Here is an 18433-nt window from a genome sequence, read left to right on the forward strand (position 1 = left end):
TTCCTGTTTTTCTATTTTTAACCTTTTTAATCCAAAGATCTAATGAGTAACTCTCCTTACTGAATGCCATACATTTCTTATGATGTTAGTTCAGAGAATTTGGAGAATCTGGATTTACTAATAATCTCCTTATTGATATTTTTCTTTGTTCTCATCACTTGTCTGATATTGTAAGGAGAAACTCTGTCTTTGTCACTTACCTAGAATAAAGTGAAAGACATATCCAACTAGTTGTGGCAATTTTGAGCAGAAATTCATTTCAAATTGCATTAAAGCTTTCTACATAATAACAATTTCAAAGATGTCCAACTGTTGACCAAAAACAGTAACATTATAAAACAGTCCATTTTACAAAGCAAGGAAAAACATCATTTGGTAGATTGTTTGATGACGTGGGCGACATCTTCACTTGTATTAAAATTTACAACTGCTGTACAATCTTACCAAAGGTTAATACTGGTTAAATCAAAAGAACTTCTGAAAGATTTTTTAGTAATCAAAGATCTAAAAGTTTACCTTAAAACCCTTAATGCTAAATAAAGCAAAAATAAAGAAAGTTGAGAGAGATTTATATAATTTTTGCTTTTACAGTTTCCTTTTAGATAATATCGTCCACAATCTTCTGCTAGTCAACAATCAATTCATGAAAATAGAAAGAAATTACAGGCACAACTTTACTACATATTTTGATAAACTTCACTTAGTAACAGTTGTGTGAATAAAAAAAATTTACCCGCAAAAAAGCCTTTAAACCTCTGGCCTCTTCTCCAGCTGTTTGGAGCAAGTTTCTGCCTCTCCCCTCCCCCCTAACTCACTAAGAAAAGAGGGGAGAGGTATGAGGCACTTATTTCTTTCAGTCAGGAGTTCATTGAAAGACAATTGTTTGGACTTCTCCCAAAAGGAGGTCACCAAAGTCTTTTAATTTTTCGAGTGAAAATAAAGTTTAAGTTACAAAATGTGAGATCCAACTAAACCATATTCATTTTTTAACTGAAGATTTAACTATAACTGTGAACTGGAGTAGATAAATCACAAAAAAAATTCCCACAAACACCAACTCCTTCTTATATACATTGCAAAGGAGATCAAAGACAACTGAAAGATTAGTTTATGAGTCGAAAACAAGAACTGGATTTTTCTTACAAGGACTTATCGAATTACAACATAGACTAAAAAGATAATCGTTTAAGATAACATTAAGACGAAATTTCCACAAGATCGTTATAACAGTATCGAACCCAAACAATCCAAGCACAAAATTAAAAATTCAAACTCGCCCAAAATGCATAAAAACATGGACTCTTATGTAGTCATAGTATTTATAAATATAACGCTTGACACCGAATTGCTTTCACCGCATAACGATGATCGAGAAATCCACAACGTTGCACGCAAAAGTAATTTCTTAGGTAAAGACAAAACGATAACCATAGTATTTACACGTTAATCTGGAAACTACAAAGTCATCCGAGCTAAAATCGTCAAAAAAGTCACAATTGACACTCCAGTGAAATTCTGCAGCTGTTTGAAATAAAAGCGCTTTGTTCGCGCGTCTAACAAAAGCTTCGCCGTATCACACGAATATAAGCGATCTTGCATAAGGCGTTGTCATTTGCAGCCTAAAAACAAAACCGCAAGGCTATGAAAGCCTTCAAAAGTGTCATCATGTGTCATTGAAGTAAAAGAACTCGTCCGTTTTTGCAGAAACAAGTCCTGAAATTTACAACTAAATGAAGAAATTGACATCAATTACCATTTTCCGGCGAATGGTTGTTAAACCCATCCTCCAAATTGTCCAAAGTTAGGTCAGGAAAGTGTAAAAGGTGTTTAAAATTCACCAGAAACGACCAGATTATTGCAAAGTCGGGATATTCGGCAGCTTGTCCGGTGTTGTGCACGTCCAATCTTATTTCCCCGGCATCTTCTTCGGGATCTACTTCGCTGCTTGCTGGAGTGGACGCCATTTTGATTGACAATAATATACGTTTGTACCCAGATCATCTCTTATTTGCATTTTGCTATCTCCAGGCCACCCGAGGGAAAAACATAATTATGGCGCGCTTTCAAAAGCGAACAACGCGATACTCTGAAAGCGGATCATATTTCGTTTAAGGTTTCTGGCAGGATTTTTTTTCGTCGTTGATGTTGAAATTGTGACGCCCATTCTCAGTTTCCAGGGTTCTATTTAGAGATGGTAAACAACAACAGCTCTCAGTTTTGGCCCGTTTGCGAACAGGCAAAGGGAAACAAAATGGGGTTTGGAATTTAGATGTTAGAGACTCACACCGTAGAAAATCTTTTCATACAAGGAATATAACAAATTGGGTATATTTCTAATGGTACTAGAACATCTCATTTGCCCTTTTTGGAGCATTTTATCATTCGTGAATTATTTATAAAATACGCTTGATTTTAAAGACGCTGACTTGGCACAAGACCAAATGTCTAAGAACTTCTTAAAAGTGGTCAAGTGTGCTCGACATTTATTATTTTCATCAGGGCTTCTATCGTCCATCCCAGGAATTCTCTTTGGTCATGGAATACAAGAATTTGTATTATTGCCACAGACAACATAAGTTTAGGATGGTAGTGCCTAGTATATCCTGATAATAAATTCATTTCCACGTTGGTGACCAGTCAAAGTTTGTCGTCCGGAGGAGAGGGGAGGGTGGAGGAATTTGGGGGATCACATAGTTTTCACGGAGAACTGAGGTCGCGGGGGGGGGAGCAATAGAGTTTAAAGGGGGGAGCCTTAGAAAATTGACTGCCAATGAGGGGTGGGGGTGGGAAATATATCATAAGGATATTACAGAGCTTTATCCTCGTGAAACAAGCAAAATCCTCCAAACCCCCACCCCCTCCAGGCGAAACAAAGTAACCAGCCCCGTAAGAGTCGATGTTATTGGAATTCTATTTTGAGTTGTAACGGAGTGGCGCTTTCGGTGCTGTAGAGCTTTGCTTATACAATCAGAACCTCAGTATTGATAACCGCTGGCTTGGCAAATCTAAAAAGTTATTTCTCAGGTGCATTTCGCTGGCTCAAGAGAGGCTCGAAGGCGTTTTAACCTTAGATATTTTTCGCTGTATTTTCTTCCCAGTCTCCTTGTCGCCCCCTTTTTTCTTTTTCTTGATATGAATTTCGGGAAAATATGAAAAGGTAAATGGCCTTGTCACTTCCATATCTGAAAAAACAAAAGAAGTTAAAAACCGTTAGAAAGAGAACAAAATATCTCTGATATACCTACTCTCAACCCTTTCACTCCCAAGATCTGATCAGTAATTCTCCTTACTATCTGCCGTGCAATTCCTATAATGTTAGTTTGGAGAATTTGGCATTGGATCGACTAAAAATCCCCTAATCGTTATATTTCTTTACTCTCATCACTTATCTGCTTAATATTGCATTGATATTGTAAGGAGAAATTCTCTCTAGGTCACTCATGGGAGTTAAAGGGTTAATGCACCCATCAGATCATGAGTCCGCTCAAAACAAATGTTAAATTTTTCATTTTTTTCATTTGCGCAGGCCCGCATAATGAGTGCATGAGCGTTTCTTCACCTGAGCAGAGCAAGTCAGCGAGAGGTCTCCAGGGGATCTGGCACTAATTATCATTTCCAAACCAATTGCAGACCTCGACCTCGCGCGCCGACTAGCGTTGTTCAAGGCCTCAAACCTATTTGCAAGCGAGCAGTAGCAAACAATTTTGCACACAAGGTCCTTTTAAAAACAAAATGTACAACTTTTGAGGGTTGACCAATCGATTTGGGTGCATGGCACATGTATGATGTTCCGCCACTGAGATACAGTGAGAATGAAGATGATCTAACATCTGTCCTTGACTCCTAAACAGTCTACTTTTGTATAGCTCTCGATCAGAAAATCGGATTGAGGTTAACCATTGTGTGAACGTCTCAGGAAACTTCCGGTAAAGAGATTTTCTATAAATAGCTTGAGTGGAATCGGTTCATACGCAGGCCAGACCCATAAGGTTCTCTGTCCTTAACCCCCTCCCCCCCCCCATCGTTTCATCTTTTTAATCTTTTTAATAAGCATATTTGTGGCGTTTGGATCGCGCTTAGGTGCACTGCCTTGAGTTTCGACAATAACTACAGAAATTGAATAACTTACTGAAATCTCTTTTAAGGTCCAGTCCATATTTGTTGATAAGGTCTCCACTATCTTGTCCTGCAGCTGATTCACTTGAAGTACCTTTGTCATCCTCTGTCCCTCCCAACTGAGCATAAAAATCACTGCCTTGGCTTCCTTGACTTCCATCGTTCATAGCATTTGTCTTTTTCCTTTTCGAGCCCTTGCTGACTTTTTTCTTGGGTTTTAAGATTTTTGGAAGTTTATTAGAGTCGTTAGAAGTGTAAAGCTGGAATCCAGTGTCACTCAGTTTCTCAGCCGTGCTTTTCTTCCCAGAATTCATTGCCAGATAGCCAGTTTCACCAAAAACCTTGAGTCCATACATGTCATTGTTGTTCTGATCCAGGTCATTCTCGGAATATGTTTGCAATCCATCACTACCTCGAGAACCTGACGTTTTGCTAAAGGAAGGTGAATTTCTTGCTGATGGAATGGGTGGCATCAGGGACAACTTCCTCAGTCTTGTTCCCTGGATGTCAGTATACTGTTTGTTAGTATAGAGCTAATAACTTTCTACCACAAATGCAGCAACCTTATTGGCTACGATACGCACTGAATGAAGGGGGTAAGTTTAGAGAGAAACTGTGGTGCTGCGTTGGTGGGGGTAATTATTGAAGATAATTTGGTTTCATCAAATGGGTTGATAATATGAATTGGCCACTGTAAAGCTGACGTCTCGAGCTTCATAATTAGCCCTTTGTTAGAGATTTTCAACCATTAAAGTATAAACCTAAGATTTTTATCGTGTAGTAACTGATGAAGACGAAGCTTGAATTATCTTTCAAGAATAGAAATCTGGTGCGAATATTTTACCTCTGCGACAGTGTCCTCGCTAAAAGTCAGTTCTATGAAAGCATAGACGCGTTTTACTGGTAACAATACCTAACCATAATTAGATCATCTTATATTTTTAACTCATACGGGACTCCGATATGCAAATAAATCATGCACTCACTCGCTCACTAAGATGTAGGCACTGCGGTAATTAGTCGTCCCGTTTATTATTTTACGGAGTTGGTTGGGTACAATAATTGTCGAAACTCTCCGTGTTTTCCCCTTTTGAGAAAAGAGCAACCTTGCATTGCTTCAAGACCAAGTCTCAACCGTGTTTCATCCGCTCTAGATTAAGTACTTAATGCACGAGTTGCCGAAGGTATTTTTGGATTAGTATCACCATCAAACAAGAACAGGCTGTTTCGGTAGAGCTGAAGTGACAAGATTCCAATCAGTTACGGTCATTTACGAAAAAAGGCGATGTTGTCAAAAAACGTGGTTATTACCCTCATCGCTAATTAGGATTTATACCGGAGTAAGACCGAGTTTAGGGAGGACATGGAAAAAACAAAAGATCTAATTGGCAGAACAATAGCTCAGCACGTGCGTTTTAAGACTTTGTACATTTCTTAAATTGGGTCGTCTGCGAAAGCAACGGCAAATCATTTTAATTTCCATTTGGAACTCAACGCTTCTTTTATACGTTTAGGATGAAGTTGAGGTGTGGCGCAGTTAGAGACGGTAAACAAATGCAGACATTTTTGAAATTCTAATTAAAGGCAGAAATTCATTTTTTAATCGAAGTCTTTCTTGGCGTTACCGTCCTGATTGTTTAAGGTCCCTTTAATTTTAAGAAACGACGACGGCGACGCCGAGGACAACGTCGGTTAAAAAATGAACTTATATTTTACCTACGAATCTCGCGATACTCTTAAGTCATTTGGTTTGCTTCTTACTGTCAAAACTATCTCGAACCTGAACATGGAACAAAGCGTTAAATAAGAAGAAGAAATTTAAAAAATTAGTCGTCGTCCACCCTCATCAGACAACGCAAAGTTTGGTCGTTTCACGTTGTTGTTTTGCAGAGGACACAGAAATTTACAAATATTTATAACGCTCGTGCACAGCTATTGTTCTGCTCATTAATTAAATTCTTTGTTTGCTGACGTTCCCGTCGCCGTTGCCGTTGTGGTTTTCTTAAACTCCCGACAGAACAGATGGAAAATACGAGGAAAGTTAGACAAACTTTTGAGTGTTCTCCCAACTTCCCAAGCGGGTTATCACTTCAGTAAACCGATAGAAAGAGCTGTCTGTTGCTTTCATCTTAAATACTGTAAACTTCAATCTTCCACGAGTTTATCAGTGCTATAAACGATAGGTTTTTGATCAATCAGGGCGCTCTGAGTATCTCATGCCAAATATTGCATAGTGAAAGTTGATCCAAAAGAAGTTGTCAAATCTACATAGTGTCTTAAAAGCGTCTTGTGGGTTGTTTTTTTTCATCGACGTCTTTGAAAAGAATAACCTTAATTTAGGACTGCGAAGCCATGACCAGTCAAGCAAATTATTATGAGTAGTATTGGTAAACAGCAGAGTTAGAAATTCCAAAGTGGATCATTACTTCAAATAGATACAAGCTTTTGGGTTTTATTCAGGAAGGGTTTGTTGTTTTCTTTCTGTTTTTCTTTTCCGTGCTCGAAACACCTTTTTAATTTGAATCAAAAGATTTACAGCAGTTTCACACTTGGATGCCAAGTTCTTGTATGTCATGTTTATGACTGTAACTAGGAAACTATTGACATAATAGTGTGAAAATGACGAAATAGGCTCTAGTATATTTCGAGAAAAAACTGCGTGAGCCGATTACAATTGATTATGGTGAAAACGTGATAGCTCAAGACATAACAAGCTGTGTTTCGTTGATTCTTTTCTTTGAGGCGGGATTGTGTTCATAATACCACAGTTTAGCAGGCGCTAAAATTAACTCGTTAAAATGCTTTGCATGATTGTTCAGTTAAAAGTCAAAACAATAGGAAATTCATAGTTAATCAACGAGAGAATCTGTGGGGTTATAAAAAACCACAGGACTACATTTCACAGATTTTTTCGCAAAACCACTTCAAGTAGACAACAGCACTTTACAAGCACACACGATATGCACGCAAGGGATTCGACAGAACTCTTAAGTTCCTCTTAACGTTTAGAATTATGGCTGGTTTTCATTCTAATTGTTCAACTGTGCTCTTTCATAGGAAAATTGATTGCACCTAATTGATAAAGTTTATTCGAATGCGATGAATGAAATATCTAAGCTCTAACAAAACAAATCCGCAGTAATTTATTAGAGCACGAAATTTTGAAAAGTACTTCAATTTGAAAATACCATAAAATATTTTGTAGTCGAGGAACTGATAAGCTTTTTAAAGTGTAGTTATTTTTGTCGATAAAATATAGGAACCAAAATACCTATTTCGATTCCATTTCTCGCGTTGTAGGCATTTCACTCAAAATATTTAATTCCTTAAATGGTCTTTGTGACTCGTGCATAGCTAAGAACTATCGACCGAGAAATTTTCTGTGCGGTCAGCGATTAGGGTACATGAGTAAAACTCGGCTGGTCTCAGCTCTTAGCAGTATCTGGCCACAGACCATATTCGGATATGATAACTAGAATAAACTTGTTTTGCTATCAAAGACACCGTGATGTACTGACCTGTTTTTCATCTTGAAAACCTCCAATTCTCGAGTGTAGTTTTGCTGTTTTTCCGTGGCAAAACACGTGGGAATCACTCTCCTCTCCAACATTTGGTACCTGACCCAAATCGAAGCGAGGCGGAGCGTTTGCGACAGAAAACTTTTTCAGCATTTCGTATAATTACCAGACAAAACCCTGTCTAAATTTCGGCTTGTGAAAGCTTTTTGCTCGTGAGAGCTGAAGTACGATTTTCCACAATATTACAGAGACTAGATCGAGCTCTATTGGTTCTTACAGTTGGATGATCTCCTAGCGAAGAGTGTGAATAGTTTTCTGTTTTGACAAACACTTTAGCATCTAATATGCATATTCATTTCCCAATAAACAAGACAAAAACGCTGCCGAGCTAAGAACAGAGGTGTGCTCCTAGTGAAATTACTTCACGGTCGCCTGTGAAATAGCCTCGAGGTTATAATTTCAAAAAAATGAGTTAAGCCGCATTTAAAGAAACATAAAAGAGAAATCTAATTGCGTCATGACCAAGCTGAAAGAATAAAAACAAAGAAGACCACACAATAGAGTTGCAATTAACAGTTTCCATCAAATAAGAGTTGTTTTGAAAAGTCAACCATTGTCCGCTGGCACAACGCAATATATTCTACCCTGGGGGCTTTTAGCTATGCAAAATTTACGGTAACAAACAGCTTACTATTCAAAAGCTTTTGCACCCCTGAAGCGCAGCTGATTGCTCAAACTGACTAATTGACTTCAAAGTAGAAAACAGATTTGCTTTTTTTTCCGTAAATGTTTTAACGTAGGAAAGCTTGTGATCTATTGTGCAAAGGTAGCTGGTGGGGTGGAGACCACGAGCAGTTCAACAAAGAATAAAAACACTTCAAAAAAGGCAAGTTTTGTCTGATATGCTCTGCGAAGTCTGGTGAACGCACGGCGATGCGTAGGATTCAAGCCATAGTTTGAATTGACAGGCATCTCAAGCTCGATGTTAATAGAATTTTGAGGCTCTCTTACATAAAGAATATTTTGTCTCCCAAAGTCCGCTGACATCAATCAAAGTCGATCACAAGCATCGACAAATGTTGCAGAATTATATAAATTTGTAACCGAATTTTTCAATATATAGCATGATTTTGGTTATTGAACTTCGGCTGGTAGTGTCTACTTTCTTCGAGAATGAGTAGGAATCTTCATCGTGGCATAAATAAGCTAACTCAACTTCACCACTACGAGCCCCCAAAATGGGCCTCCAAGCTGAAAAATATCCCACGATACTACGTTAAGGTAAGGAAATATAAAAAAGCTTTATTCAGAGCTCTCAAGTTTGACTTCTGGTAAAGGGTGAAATGTTCCACCACATATCCATCGAGTGTGATACCGCGCTCGGCCATCACCTTTCTGGGAACGGGGTAGGGTGGGGAGGGGGGGGGGGGTGGGAGTTAGGAGGCATTCTTCCCCGAAAAAAATATAAAAAATGTATCTAAGACGTACACCCCCTTATTCTTGTTCTGAGCATTATTTATGGACAGAGACCACTGTACTGGTCTGCAGTCAGCATGTGACTGACTAACTTCTCACTAATAGAACAAAAGGAAAGTAATAAAAAGTTTATCATCTAAAACCTCTGTTATGTGGATCTTAAACATTTTTGTAGGCCATGGAAAAAATTATGTCAACAAGGAAAGATCTATTTTAGATCGGAACATATGCTATTTTAATCTGTTCTCTTTTAAGTGGTTCTGATGGAACTTTAAGTATTTTTGTTTTGTAGCTTGCTCAGCGTGATACTCCAATACATCAGTGGAATCTTCCCAGTCTCCCAAAAGAGTTTTCATTATTTATTAAAAGGGATGACATGACAGGAAGTACTCTGTCTGGAAATAAGGTACACAGCTTGGAATTCAGTTCTTGATCAACATCTTTAATTAGTAAATATTAAGATGTGGTATTAACTTCATCAACAATAAGTGAGCTCAGTAAGATGAACCTTAGAGGTTGGTGCAGTCACAGGAGATCCAGGCAAGAGGTTGCACAATTTATTTGGAATGCCTGTGTTATAAAGAAGAACTCTCCTTTGAGTTCAGTAAGAAAACTAGACAACAGTTTGTTTGGCATCCATCCTCTACTATGACTGTGATATTCAAAGGATAATGACACATACCATATTTACTCAAAACCCCAGCGGGGTTTATTAATTTTTCATGATTCGAGTGCAGAGTTTATTCTAGGGTAGTGTTTTTACAAGGGCAGTGTTTATTTAAAATCCAATTTATTTCTTGTAAGTAATAGTATGGTAACTGACCTTTTTAATTTTAGAAAACAGAAACATGTTTTCGTTCATGTCTAAGAGTATTATTTATATCATTCTAAAATTCACAATTTTGCATCAGAACTGGTTAACATTCAAAAGGATGTGTCAGGTTCACTTAAAATTTCCAACTGTGATCGAAGCATTGAACACATCATGATGCTGATAAATGCAGTATGTAGTAATTAAACTGCTCACACGAAAGAGAGAGGAAGTCCACTGTGATAGCAGCTACATTTTTGCTAGCCTGTTTTGAGAGTACAGACATCTTTTTTACAGTGACAGCTACTTTGGTTTTCAAGTTTTTATCCTCTCAAATTTAAGCCCTTACAGCTTATGATATTTTTTTGTATAGCCGAGGGTCTCAATCAAGAGATAGCTGAAGATGGTTCAACCTAGAGTTTTGCATGTGAGCGATGAAAATCTGTGGATGATCACTATTTTTTGAAAATATTGCAATATGGAAGCTGCTGTTATGCTAAAACAAATGCAAAAGAGAGTATACCAGTTCTAATGCAAATGAGAGTAATGTAAAAGTACCTTGCAATCATCTGAATAAAGTGATCATAAATTATATGGAAATGCATAGCTTCAGTTGCGTCTGTACCTGTGGTCAAAGTCATCTCATATGTTTTTCTTACTAACCCTTTCAGTGACTATAGTATCTAATTTCTCCGAACAAATCACGCCTGGATTGCACATTGAGGTCATGGGCGTAAGGCAAATGATCACCTGCTTCAAGATGCTCTTGATTGTTAGACAAATTCTCCTTGCACCAGCACTTTAGGAAATGTATACAGAACAGTATGGAGAATATGTATACTGATTTGAGTGTGTAAAGGGTTAAGTACATCCTCAACTGCTGAGTAACCTTAAATTGTGCTTGTCTCATTCAGCTATGCCAATATTGTTTTAGGTTCGTAAGCTGGAGTTTTTGTTGGCTGATGCCCTGGACAAGAAGTGTGACACAATATTTACATGTGGTGGAATCCAGTCCAATCATTGCAGAAGCACTGCAGTTGCTGCAAGACAACTTGGTTTGGATTGTTACCTGTTCTTAAGAAGTCCTGAACAGGCAAGTATTTGATTTACTCTTGACTTTTTAGGAAAGAACTGATACAGAAGATTTTAAGCAGCTTGATTCATGATCAAAGATCTGTTACCCCTAAGCACAAGTTATGAATAATCAGACAAAGAGTGGCGTCCATCTGATCTATTACCAACAACAACTCGACAAACACACAATAACATGGAATCTCAGCACTTTTTCTTTTCCCACACTCGCAACAAGACGAAAAAACATCTTTCTATATTTCTTTACCAAGCTCAAAACCTACAATCTTTGCTTTTTTTATTTGCAAAAGATGGAATCTGTTTGGGAAATAGAAGCTCCTCACATTGCATTGAACAGTGGACTCGTATGAAGATGAGATGACAAGATTCACAATTACACTGTTACATACTATAGTTGAGCAGATGTCTCTTTGAGATTTGAACCAGACAGAAAAAACTGCATAATAGGCTGCTAACAGAAGTTCAATCTTTACTCTAATGTTGCTCATTTCAGAGAATAAAGGCACCAATTTTGCCTTACATAGATGGCGAAACTCTGAGAAAGTTAATAAACTTATTGAAACTTTAATTTGATCTTTTTTTTTTCATGCAGACCACAGATATTGGTTGTGAAGGAAACCTGTTTTTAAACAAATTGGTTGGAAGTCAAATTATTGTTGTTCCTCAGCTTCAGTACAAATCTGGCCTTAAACAAATGATGGAGAAAGTGTCTGAAAAATTGTAAGTGAAAAGTCAGAGAACTGTAAAACCTAGTAAGTTGGCACCACTATGGTTGCAATCATTAAAAGTAATCTACCTCAAACTGACATTAGGCTTTACTTTTAGACAGAGCTGTCACTAAGTGACAGTAATGGACCAGCTCATTGTATTATAATTGCCAATGAAAATATTGAAATTCTTTTGAAGAAATTTGTGTTGCAGCCATTTTACGGTGGAATTGACTGTGTATTAATTTACCAGTAACAGGTTTAGTTGCAAGGATAGATCTCACTGGCAGAACTTGCTTGAAAGGTTTAAAAAAAACTGCATGAATTTACTGCAATGGGACATTTTAGTTGAACAGTACCATCTTTGTGGTGTAAACTGATGAAAATCATGATGGCCGCCACCTTAGCACATCTTCTAAAACATGAAGGCAAGCAAAAATATTACAGGAGCTGCTATTGGCTCTCAAGTTGGTTCCTCTTAAAGGAATTGAAAATTAAGCCATATCTACAATGCAGCCTTTTAGGTGCTTATCTCAGAATGTCAGAAATCTTGAGAAGTTTAGGTCTTTTTACAGTTGTGTATTTAGTTGCCAAGCCTTTGATTTGAAGTGAGGCTGTAGGTGACCTTGTTGTGATAGAGACCAGTACCTGGTTAGCTTAACAACAAAGCAATTTACATTTGAGAAGCAGCAAGGTTTGTATCATAACATGGTTACCCTTAGCCTCACTCCTGTTGAAAGGCTTGGAAACCAAGCACACACCTGTAAAATGGACTATTATGGATTGGACCCATTCCCTCTCCCCTTAGTTTGATAATTTACTGCTTTGTCCCAGTCTTCTGCCACAATCTGAAAGCAACTGGATACAAGAAGCCCAATATGAATGAACAAATAATAAATAGTTTAATAAATTATGAGTGAAGAAAAAGAAAGGTGAAAAAGAATGAGAGGAATGAATAAAACAGGTCAACCATTCTTAAGGCCACTTAAAGCATTCTTTAAGAAAAGTATCTTGTTGGCCAGGAGGTCATATAAACCACTCAGGAGACAAATAGATTCTGCTCTTTTGTATGACTCTGGGGAAATGCTAGGAAAACTCAAGAGAGTTGTTATTATAATTATTATGCAGTGAGTAAAGAAGGCAGCAGATATTGGAGAATTCTTGAACTAAGTTTTGATGGGCTAGGTTATTTTTGACCCAGATATGGAGAGTATTCTCCTCAAATTACTTGCTTACTTACCTGCCTCACCTACTTCTGTTTCTCAATGAAAACCCAGCATGTATGCCAAGGCATGTTTGTAGATATTGAAGTTCCTTCCTACTGACTGGCTTTTTTTTCAGGAAAGAACAGGGATCATCAGCTTATCTGATTGAAGTTGGAGGCTCCTCTTACATGGGGATGTTTGGTTACTTAACAGCATTTCAAGAAATGATAGATCAGGTAAAAGTACAAGCTTTTTCTGCATTGTGTGCTCATTTTGTGCATTTCTGGTCAAGAGGTGATGAATGCAGTTAAACCCTGATCACACAAAAGCCTGTTTGTTAAAATATTTTATTCTGGATATCTGTCAAAAAGCTGGCTTTGTTTGTTTCAGAATGTGCTGAAGAATTTTGATGACATTGTTGTTACAGTTGGCAGTGGTGGAAGTGCATCAGGAATTGCCATTGGTAACTATTTAACAGGATCAAAACTCAAGTAAGCTCTAAATTACAATATTGATATTTTCTTTCTTGACTGTGTGGAAGGACTGGACAAGAAAAAATCTGGCTCAAGGTCATGACATATAGACCCTTTCTCTGACTAATCTGTTCATTATGACCAGGAGCCAAATATTTTCCAGTCTGGCTTGTCCCCACTTAGTCATTAAGGATTTTGTCATTTGACCAGCACTCTTTGTCTTCTTTTCTTCTTGCTGTTTGCATCTCAGGAGGCCTGCATATACAGAGCTCTGCAATCATTTATGGCAACACTGCCACCATTGCTTTTCTTCATCTAAAGGGTTTGATTTTGTAAAATTTTTTCATTAAATTTACATCCAGGGATTTACTGGTCTTAGGAATAATAATAATAATAATTATTATAATAATAATAATAATAATAGTAATACCGGTAATAATAGGACTGAGTGGAATTCAATTTGGTCTGTTATCTAACAAGTGATTAATACAATCAGATGACTGTGAAGTGGGAGTCAGTTATATTAATGTTAACACTAAGTCCTGTTACCAATTTATCAAAACTATGACAAATTTGAGGAAGAAACTAGATGTATTGGTTGTGCATTTTCATAACAAGGTGTGTACATGACATGTGCTATCGACTCATACAGGCATGATGCATCAACCGTTCTATTACACTGTTCAGACAGAAGCATGACACATACAATGTCCTATTTATGCTTAAATTGGGCTAATGATGACCAATCACATTAGAGTATTTTGTTATAGTTTCCATGCTATATCACCTTCCAAGAACCCCTGACAAACTATTTCATGAATGTTATGAAAAAGCCTTATTCTCAACCTATAGGCTGATAAAAATTTCTGCAACTACCCAAGCTATACATGCTTAAGACTTCAGACAAAGAGATTGTGGTTCTGGAGAATTTCTCACAGGCCTTTAAATCTTTCTAGAATTTTCCCTTATTTTCTTTGAACACTGGAGACTAATTGAGACCTTTAATAGTAACATCATTGTCATTTATTCACAGGTGTCATGCAGTGAATGTGTGTGATGATGCAGCATATTTTTACCAGAAAATCAATGAAGACCTTCAAATAGGTGGACTAGATGTTCAAGCAGAAGAGTTAATTGATATTATTGATGGATACAAAGGACAGGGCTATGGCAAATCCACTGAAGAAGAGTTAGGTTGGTGTTTATTCAAATAATTTTGCAGATTTTGGTTTCTTCATAATTAGACTACAAGCAGTCCCTCCTTTTTGGAGATGTCTGTCAGGCAAATTAAAAAAAAAAATTAAAAAAATTGATGTAAGCTCCCAACAGCGCACTAACTTTTCTTCACTCTTTTTTTTCCTTTTTGAGTCACACAACTTTTATAGACTTTGCCCAAAAGGATGAGTTTCTTGTAGTCTTCTACATAATATATTAAATAATAACCTGCTTATTTTGGTACTGAAATGACATGCAAGTTGAAAAGAGTTATTTCTATCTATTAGTAAATAACCTTTACAAAACTCGAAAATATGAAAAAATGTTTGCCCCTCACTTCTTTCTGATCCTGTACTAACGCCAAACAAGGAAAATTTGTTTTCAGAATGCTCTCTGGCTGACAGCATGTTGATTTATTTTAGTGCGAATTAAAAGCTGAAATTTTATGGCTGAAAGTTAAAATTATATGTACTCTGTTAACAAGCGATCAGTGTATCTGTTTTACAATTTAGAAGGAATGATCACTCAATGATGTTTCAGACCTCAAAGTTTACCTGCCCCCACCCCTCCCCCCCTCTTTACCTAAGGTTTGTGCAAGACAATGATAATGGATAATTATATCCATAATTATTATAATTTATTGCTTATTTATTCCTTATTTATTCCAAAATACATTCGAAATTGCTTGATTACCAAATAAAAACATGATTTAAATTTTTCTTAACCATTTGCATTTGAATTCGCTTCTTACGAACCCTGAAATCTTTGTATCTGTTAATGAAGAGGACATTGTGGAGATATCCAGAACAACTGGAATTATGGTGGACCCCGTGTACAACGTCAAAGCCATTAGAGGAATGCTACACCAGATGAACACCAACCCAGGGCGATTTAAGGGTCACAGAATACTTTATATTCATACTGGTGAGTACAATTTATCAACATCATCTGTGATGAATACCTCCTTCCCTATGGCTAAGAGCCTGCATACCTTGAAAATAATGGTTTCTCAAAGGTAATCTCTTGGAAATGCGATTTCCCTGCAAATGATATTCTGCTCATGCGTGGTTGTGCGCTTGTCAGCCTGAAGGAAAAAGGTACATCACCTTAAGTTGTCAACGAGTGATTTTGGGAAATGACGTGGAAAGCGAAACTCATTAATCAAATGAAAAAGAGGAAAAAAACGATTACTGAACTTGGCTATCGGCTTTGGTAAATAATTGTACATACCATGATATTTTTCTCAACCAGGTAGGTAAATTGCAACCTTGAGATCCCATTTTTGATCCCTCGTAGAAGTATCAGTGGTCCGTGACATGTACTATGGTTGCATGTGGTATGTACTTTCTTTCGCGTGGAAGCAAAATTATGATAGGTTAGACTTACTATGAAGACTGATTGGTCGAGAGCATACATTCGATATACAATAGCAGATATTGGTTTCTCGTGCCGCGTTTAAATTCTGCCCAGTGTCCAAGCCCTTCGTCCGTGTAGTGTTCTCAAACTCTTGCAAAATCAGAGAGAAGATTCTTCTTTAGCAAATTGTTTCAAAAAATAAATGATAAATCAGTTATTGAATTTGGTTGTAGCATGATATTATAAATTATCAAACCTGGCATCTGTGTTATCTGCCTCGGCTTTCGGCTTCGGCAGATAACTCAGACCCCGGCCTTGCTAATTTATGATATTATGCTCAACCTCATCCAATAATTGCTCATTATTTTTCAATTTTTTCAGTAGAGTACAATTAACGCGCGAATCTAGTAAAAAATTTCCTGTGATATTGTACATTTGGTTATTTTGTACTGTAAAAAAACTTGTTTAATCGGTTGGCTGCGCGTGCTGCACTTCTCTATTTGCGTCGCTTTTCCCACTTTTTGCCCATGAAATAAAGCAGTTGGGCAATAACTTATGAGACGTTTTGGTGTGAAGTATCGCTGGGTATTTTTACTCATAGTTTGTGTTTGGACTCGCCCTGCGTGATCGACAAAATATGTCACAACTCGTAAAAATAGTTACCGATACAACAAACCAAGAATTCTGATAAGATATACCTTTTGATGGAAGACTGAATACGACAACATCCACAGGTGATAAACTTTCATATTTTTGCTCAGAGGATGGTGTTACCAATCCTTTGAAAATGGCGAGACCTGATTTGTAACATTGTCATGCGAATTTCGCACACGTCTGATAGGGTGTGTCTGATTTTTTAACAGGAGGTGTGTTCGGTTTGTATGATGGAAGAATGGACCCGTTAGTAACTCGCCCTGCACTGGGTATAAATGATGTTGTCTGCTGGGAAAGTGCGAATGATCCTATGCCATTCTGAGGCTGACTCATTCTTAGTTGTCTCTCTTCTTTTAGATATTTAGGTAGTGCTCGAGAGGTCCGCGTGTAAAAAGATTTTCGTTCGTTTCTCATCGTTCCCTTTGTTAATATAGCGCTAATCTCTCGCGAAACCCTCGGCCGCGCAAGAAAGACTGGGAACTAGCAAATTTTAGGGCGGCAAGAAACAAAGGTCAGTCAAGACATGCCTACATTCTCTTTTGGCGTCAGCCAGTAAAATTGTTCACAAACGAGGAGGTAATTGCATCGCATGGACTTCTCAAACCATCAGAGGTAAATAGTCTATGACCAAGGTCTCGTGAGCTCACATATCGAAGACGAACACAACAAATTATTGGAATGGAAAAAAGTGTTAGAGCCTTTGAAAATATATTCGTGTAAAAGTATAAAGATTTAAAGTTTTGAATTTCGTGTTTGATTTATACAGTTATATCTTTGATTTTACACCAATAAAACAAAAGGTAACGTTGTATCCGCTTTTCAGTATAACAAGTTCTATTTTTGGATCAAGTTTGACATGCAAATTTTGGTGAGTTTTGCAATTGCTTGGGGCAATGTTTGGATTCCAAGTTTTGCTTTCAGCCCAACGAGAACTTCGACAAAATTGATGTCTCTGAATCAAAGGGCAATCAGATGGGCATCGGGTACGTTCGAAGAAGAGTTTCCCGTTGATTGGATTCATATTTCTAAATACCTTTTTTACAATTTCGTGGCTCTGTGTCAATTAAATTCCAAACAATTCACCTTATCAACTTTGTCCGCCTCATGTTGGCAGTGTTTGCCGTGTTTTACGTAAATATCGTCAATGTGATGAGGTTAAGGACCGCTTTTAGGTTGGAAGCTGACTACTTCGAATAAATGCGTTTCTTCTACCCTAAGTTTATCATCTTTCGATGACAAGGGAGGATTGTCTAGCCATAATAATGGCCTCGCCAATTTATACCGGTCAAGATTCCAACCGATGTAGCAAAAACCATCATTTATTCGTGCCTTCGCAACAATCAGCAAGTCCGCTTTTACACCCATGAATTCTGGACTCTGGCGTTTTAAAAAACAGAATGAAACTTCTCACCCCCCGGAGAACAACTCGCTCGGAGTGATTTACAAAACAAATAGTAGCTTGTTCAAGTTCGCGGAAAAACAGCCGTGAATGTTCCAGAAAATTCTTTCAAAATGTTGTGTATCTTTTACCATGGATATTGCTTATGATGGCATTCATGCGTGACTTGTGAGTGCTACATAAACTAACTCGCGGTACGTTGTTGTTAGAGAGCATTTCCACCTTGCGACTATACTTTGGTACACAGTGGCTCTGGTAGATGAAAGGTGAGAAAACTTTTTTTAATATTCGAGCCTTAAATGAAACATTTTATCGCTATTTTACTTGGTTCTGTCATTGTTAAACTTAAGCTGGAGTTCAATACTCTTATAATCATACTGTAAATTTAAAGCTTACCGAGTTATTATGCGA

General features: G+C 37.4%; 4 protein-coding genes across 11 annotated transcripts in view; 2 read left to right on the forward strand and 2 right to left on the reverse strand.

The window, feature by feature from the left end:
• Positions 1–1981, reverse strand: part of LOC113669871 (uncharacterized) — a 19081-nt gene extending 17100 nt beyond the window's left edge. The window contains exon 1 of the mRNA XM_089210557.1: positions 1754–1981. Within this exon, the coding sequence (XP_089066683.1) occupies positions 1754–1964 (211 nt within the window). The 5' untranslated portion in view covers positions 1965–1981. The remainder of the gene's footprint in view (positions 1–1753) is intronic.
• Positions 1982–2309: 328 nt separating this feature from the next.
• Positions 2310–8169, reverse strand: LOC113669876 (uncharacterized). Its single transcript, XM_027185957.2, has 3 exons — positions 7635–8169; positions 4130–4616; positions 2310–3182 (listed from the first exon to the last, which is right to left on the reverse strand). Exons 1-3 carry the CDS (start codon positions 7785–7787, stop codon positions 3040–3042), a joined length of 783 nt encoding a protein of 260 aa, XP_027041758.2. The 5' UTR covers positions 7788–8169; the 3' UTR covers positions 2310–3039.
• Positions 8170–8342: 173 nt separating this feature from the next.
• The window catches only part of LOC149043664 (uncharacterized), a 203361-nt gene continuing 193270 nt past the window's right edge, over positions 8343–18433 (forward strand). For 2 of the 8 annotated variants that reach the window (XR_016187944.1, XM_089210593.1), the window contains exons 1-9: positions 8343–8915; positions 9403–9516; positions 10856–11014; positions 11606–11733; positions 13062–13161; positions 13316–13416; positions 13649–13720; positions 14432–14592; positions 18232–18288. Coding sequence is in view for 5 of the 8 variants with exons in the window: in XM_089210593.1 (XP_089066719.1) it covers positions 8808–8915; positions 9403–9516; positions 10856–11014; positions 11606–11733; positions 13062–13161; positions 13316–13416; positions 13649–13720; positions 14432–14592; positions 18232–18281 (993 nt within the window). In the remaining 3 variants the exon portion in view is untranslated. Of the gene's footprint in view, positions 8916–9402; positions 9517–10855; positions 11015–11605; positions 11734–13061; positions 13162–13315; positions 13417–13648; positions 13721–14431; positions 14593–15396; positions 15538–15864; positions 15950–16832; positions 17433–18231; positions 18289–18433 lie in introns of those variants that run through there. The other 6 variants (XR_016187942.1, XM_089210591.1, XM_089210588.1 and 3 more) reach the window with 6 other exon arrangements.
• The window catches only part of LOC149043665 (uncharacterized), a 191601-nt gene continuing 185173 nt past the window's right edge, over positions 12006–18433 (forward strand). The window contains exon 1 of the mRNA XM_089210622.1: positions 12006–12148. The gene's annotated coding sequence lies outside the window, so the exon portion shown is untranslated. The remainder of the gene's footprint in view (positions 12149–18433) is intronic.

This window comes from Pocillopora damicornis, chromosome 6, assembly GCF_964200805.1.
Source record: "Pocillopora damicornis chromosome 6, jaPocDami1.2, whole genome shotgun sequence".
Classification (NCBI taxonomy): Eukaryota; Metazoa; Cnidaria; class Anthozoa; order Scleractinia; family Pocilloporidae; genus Pocillopora; species Pocillopora damicornis.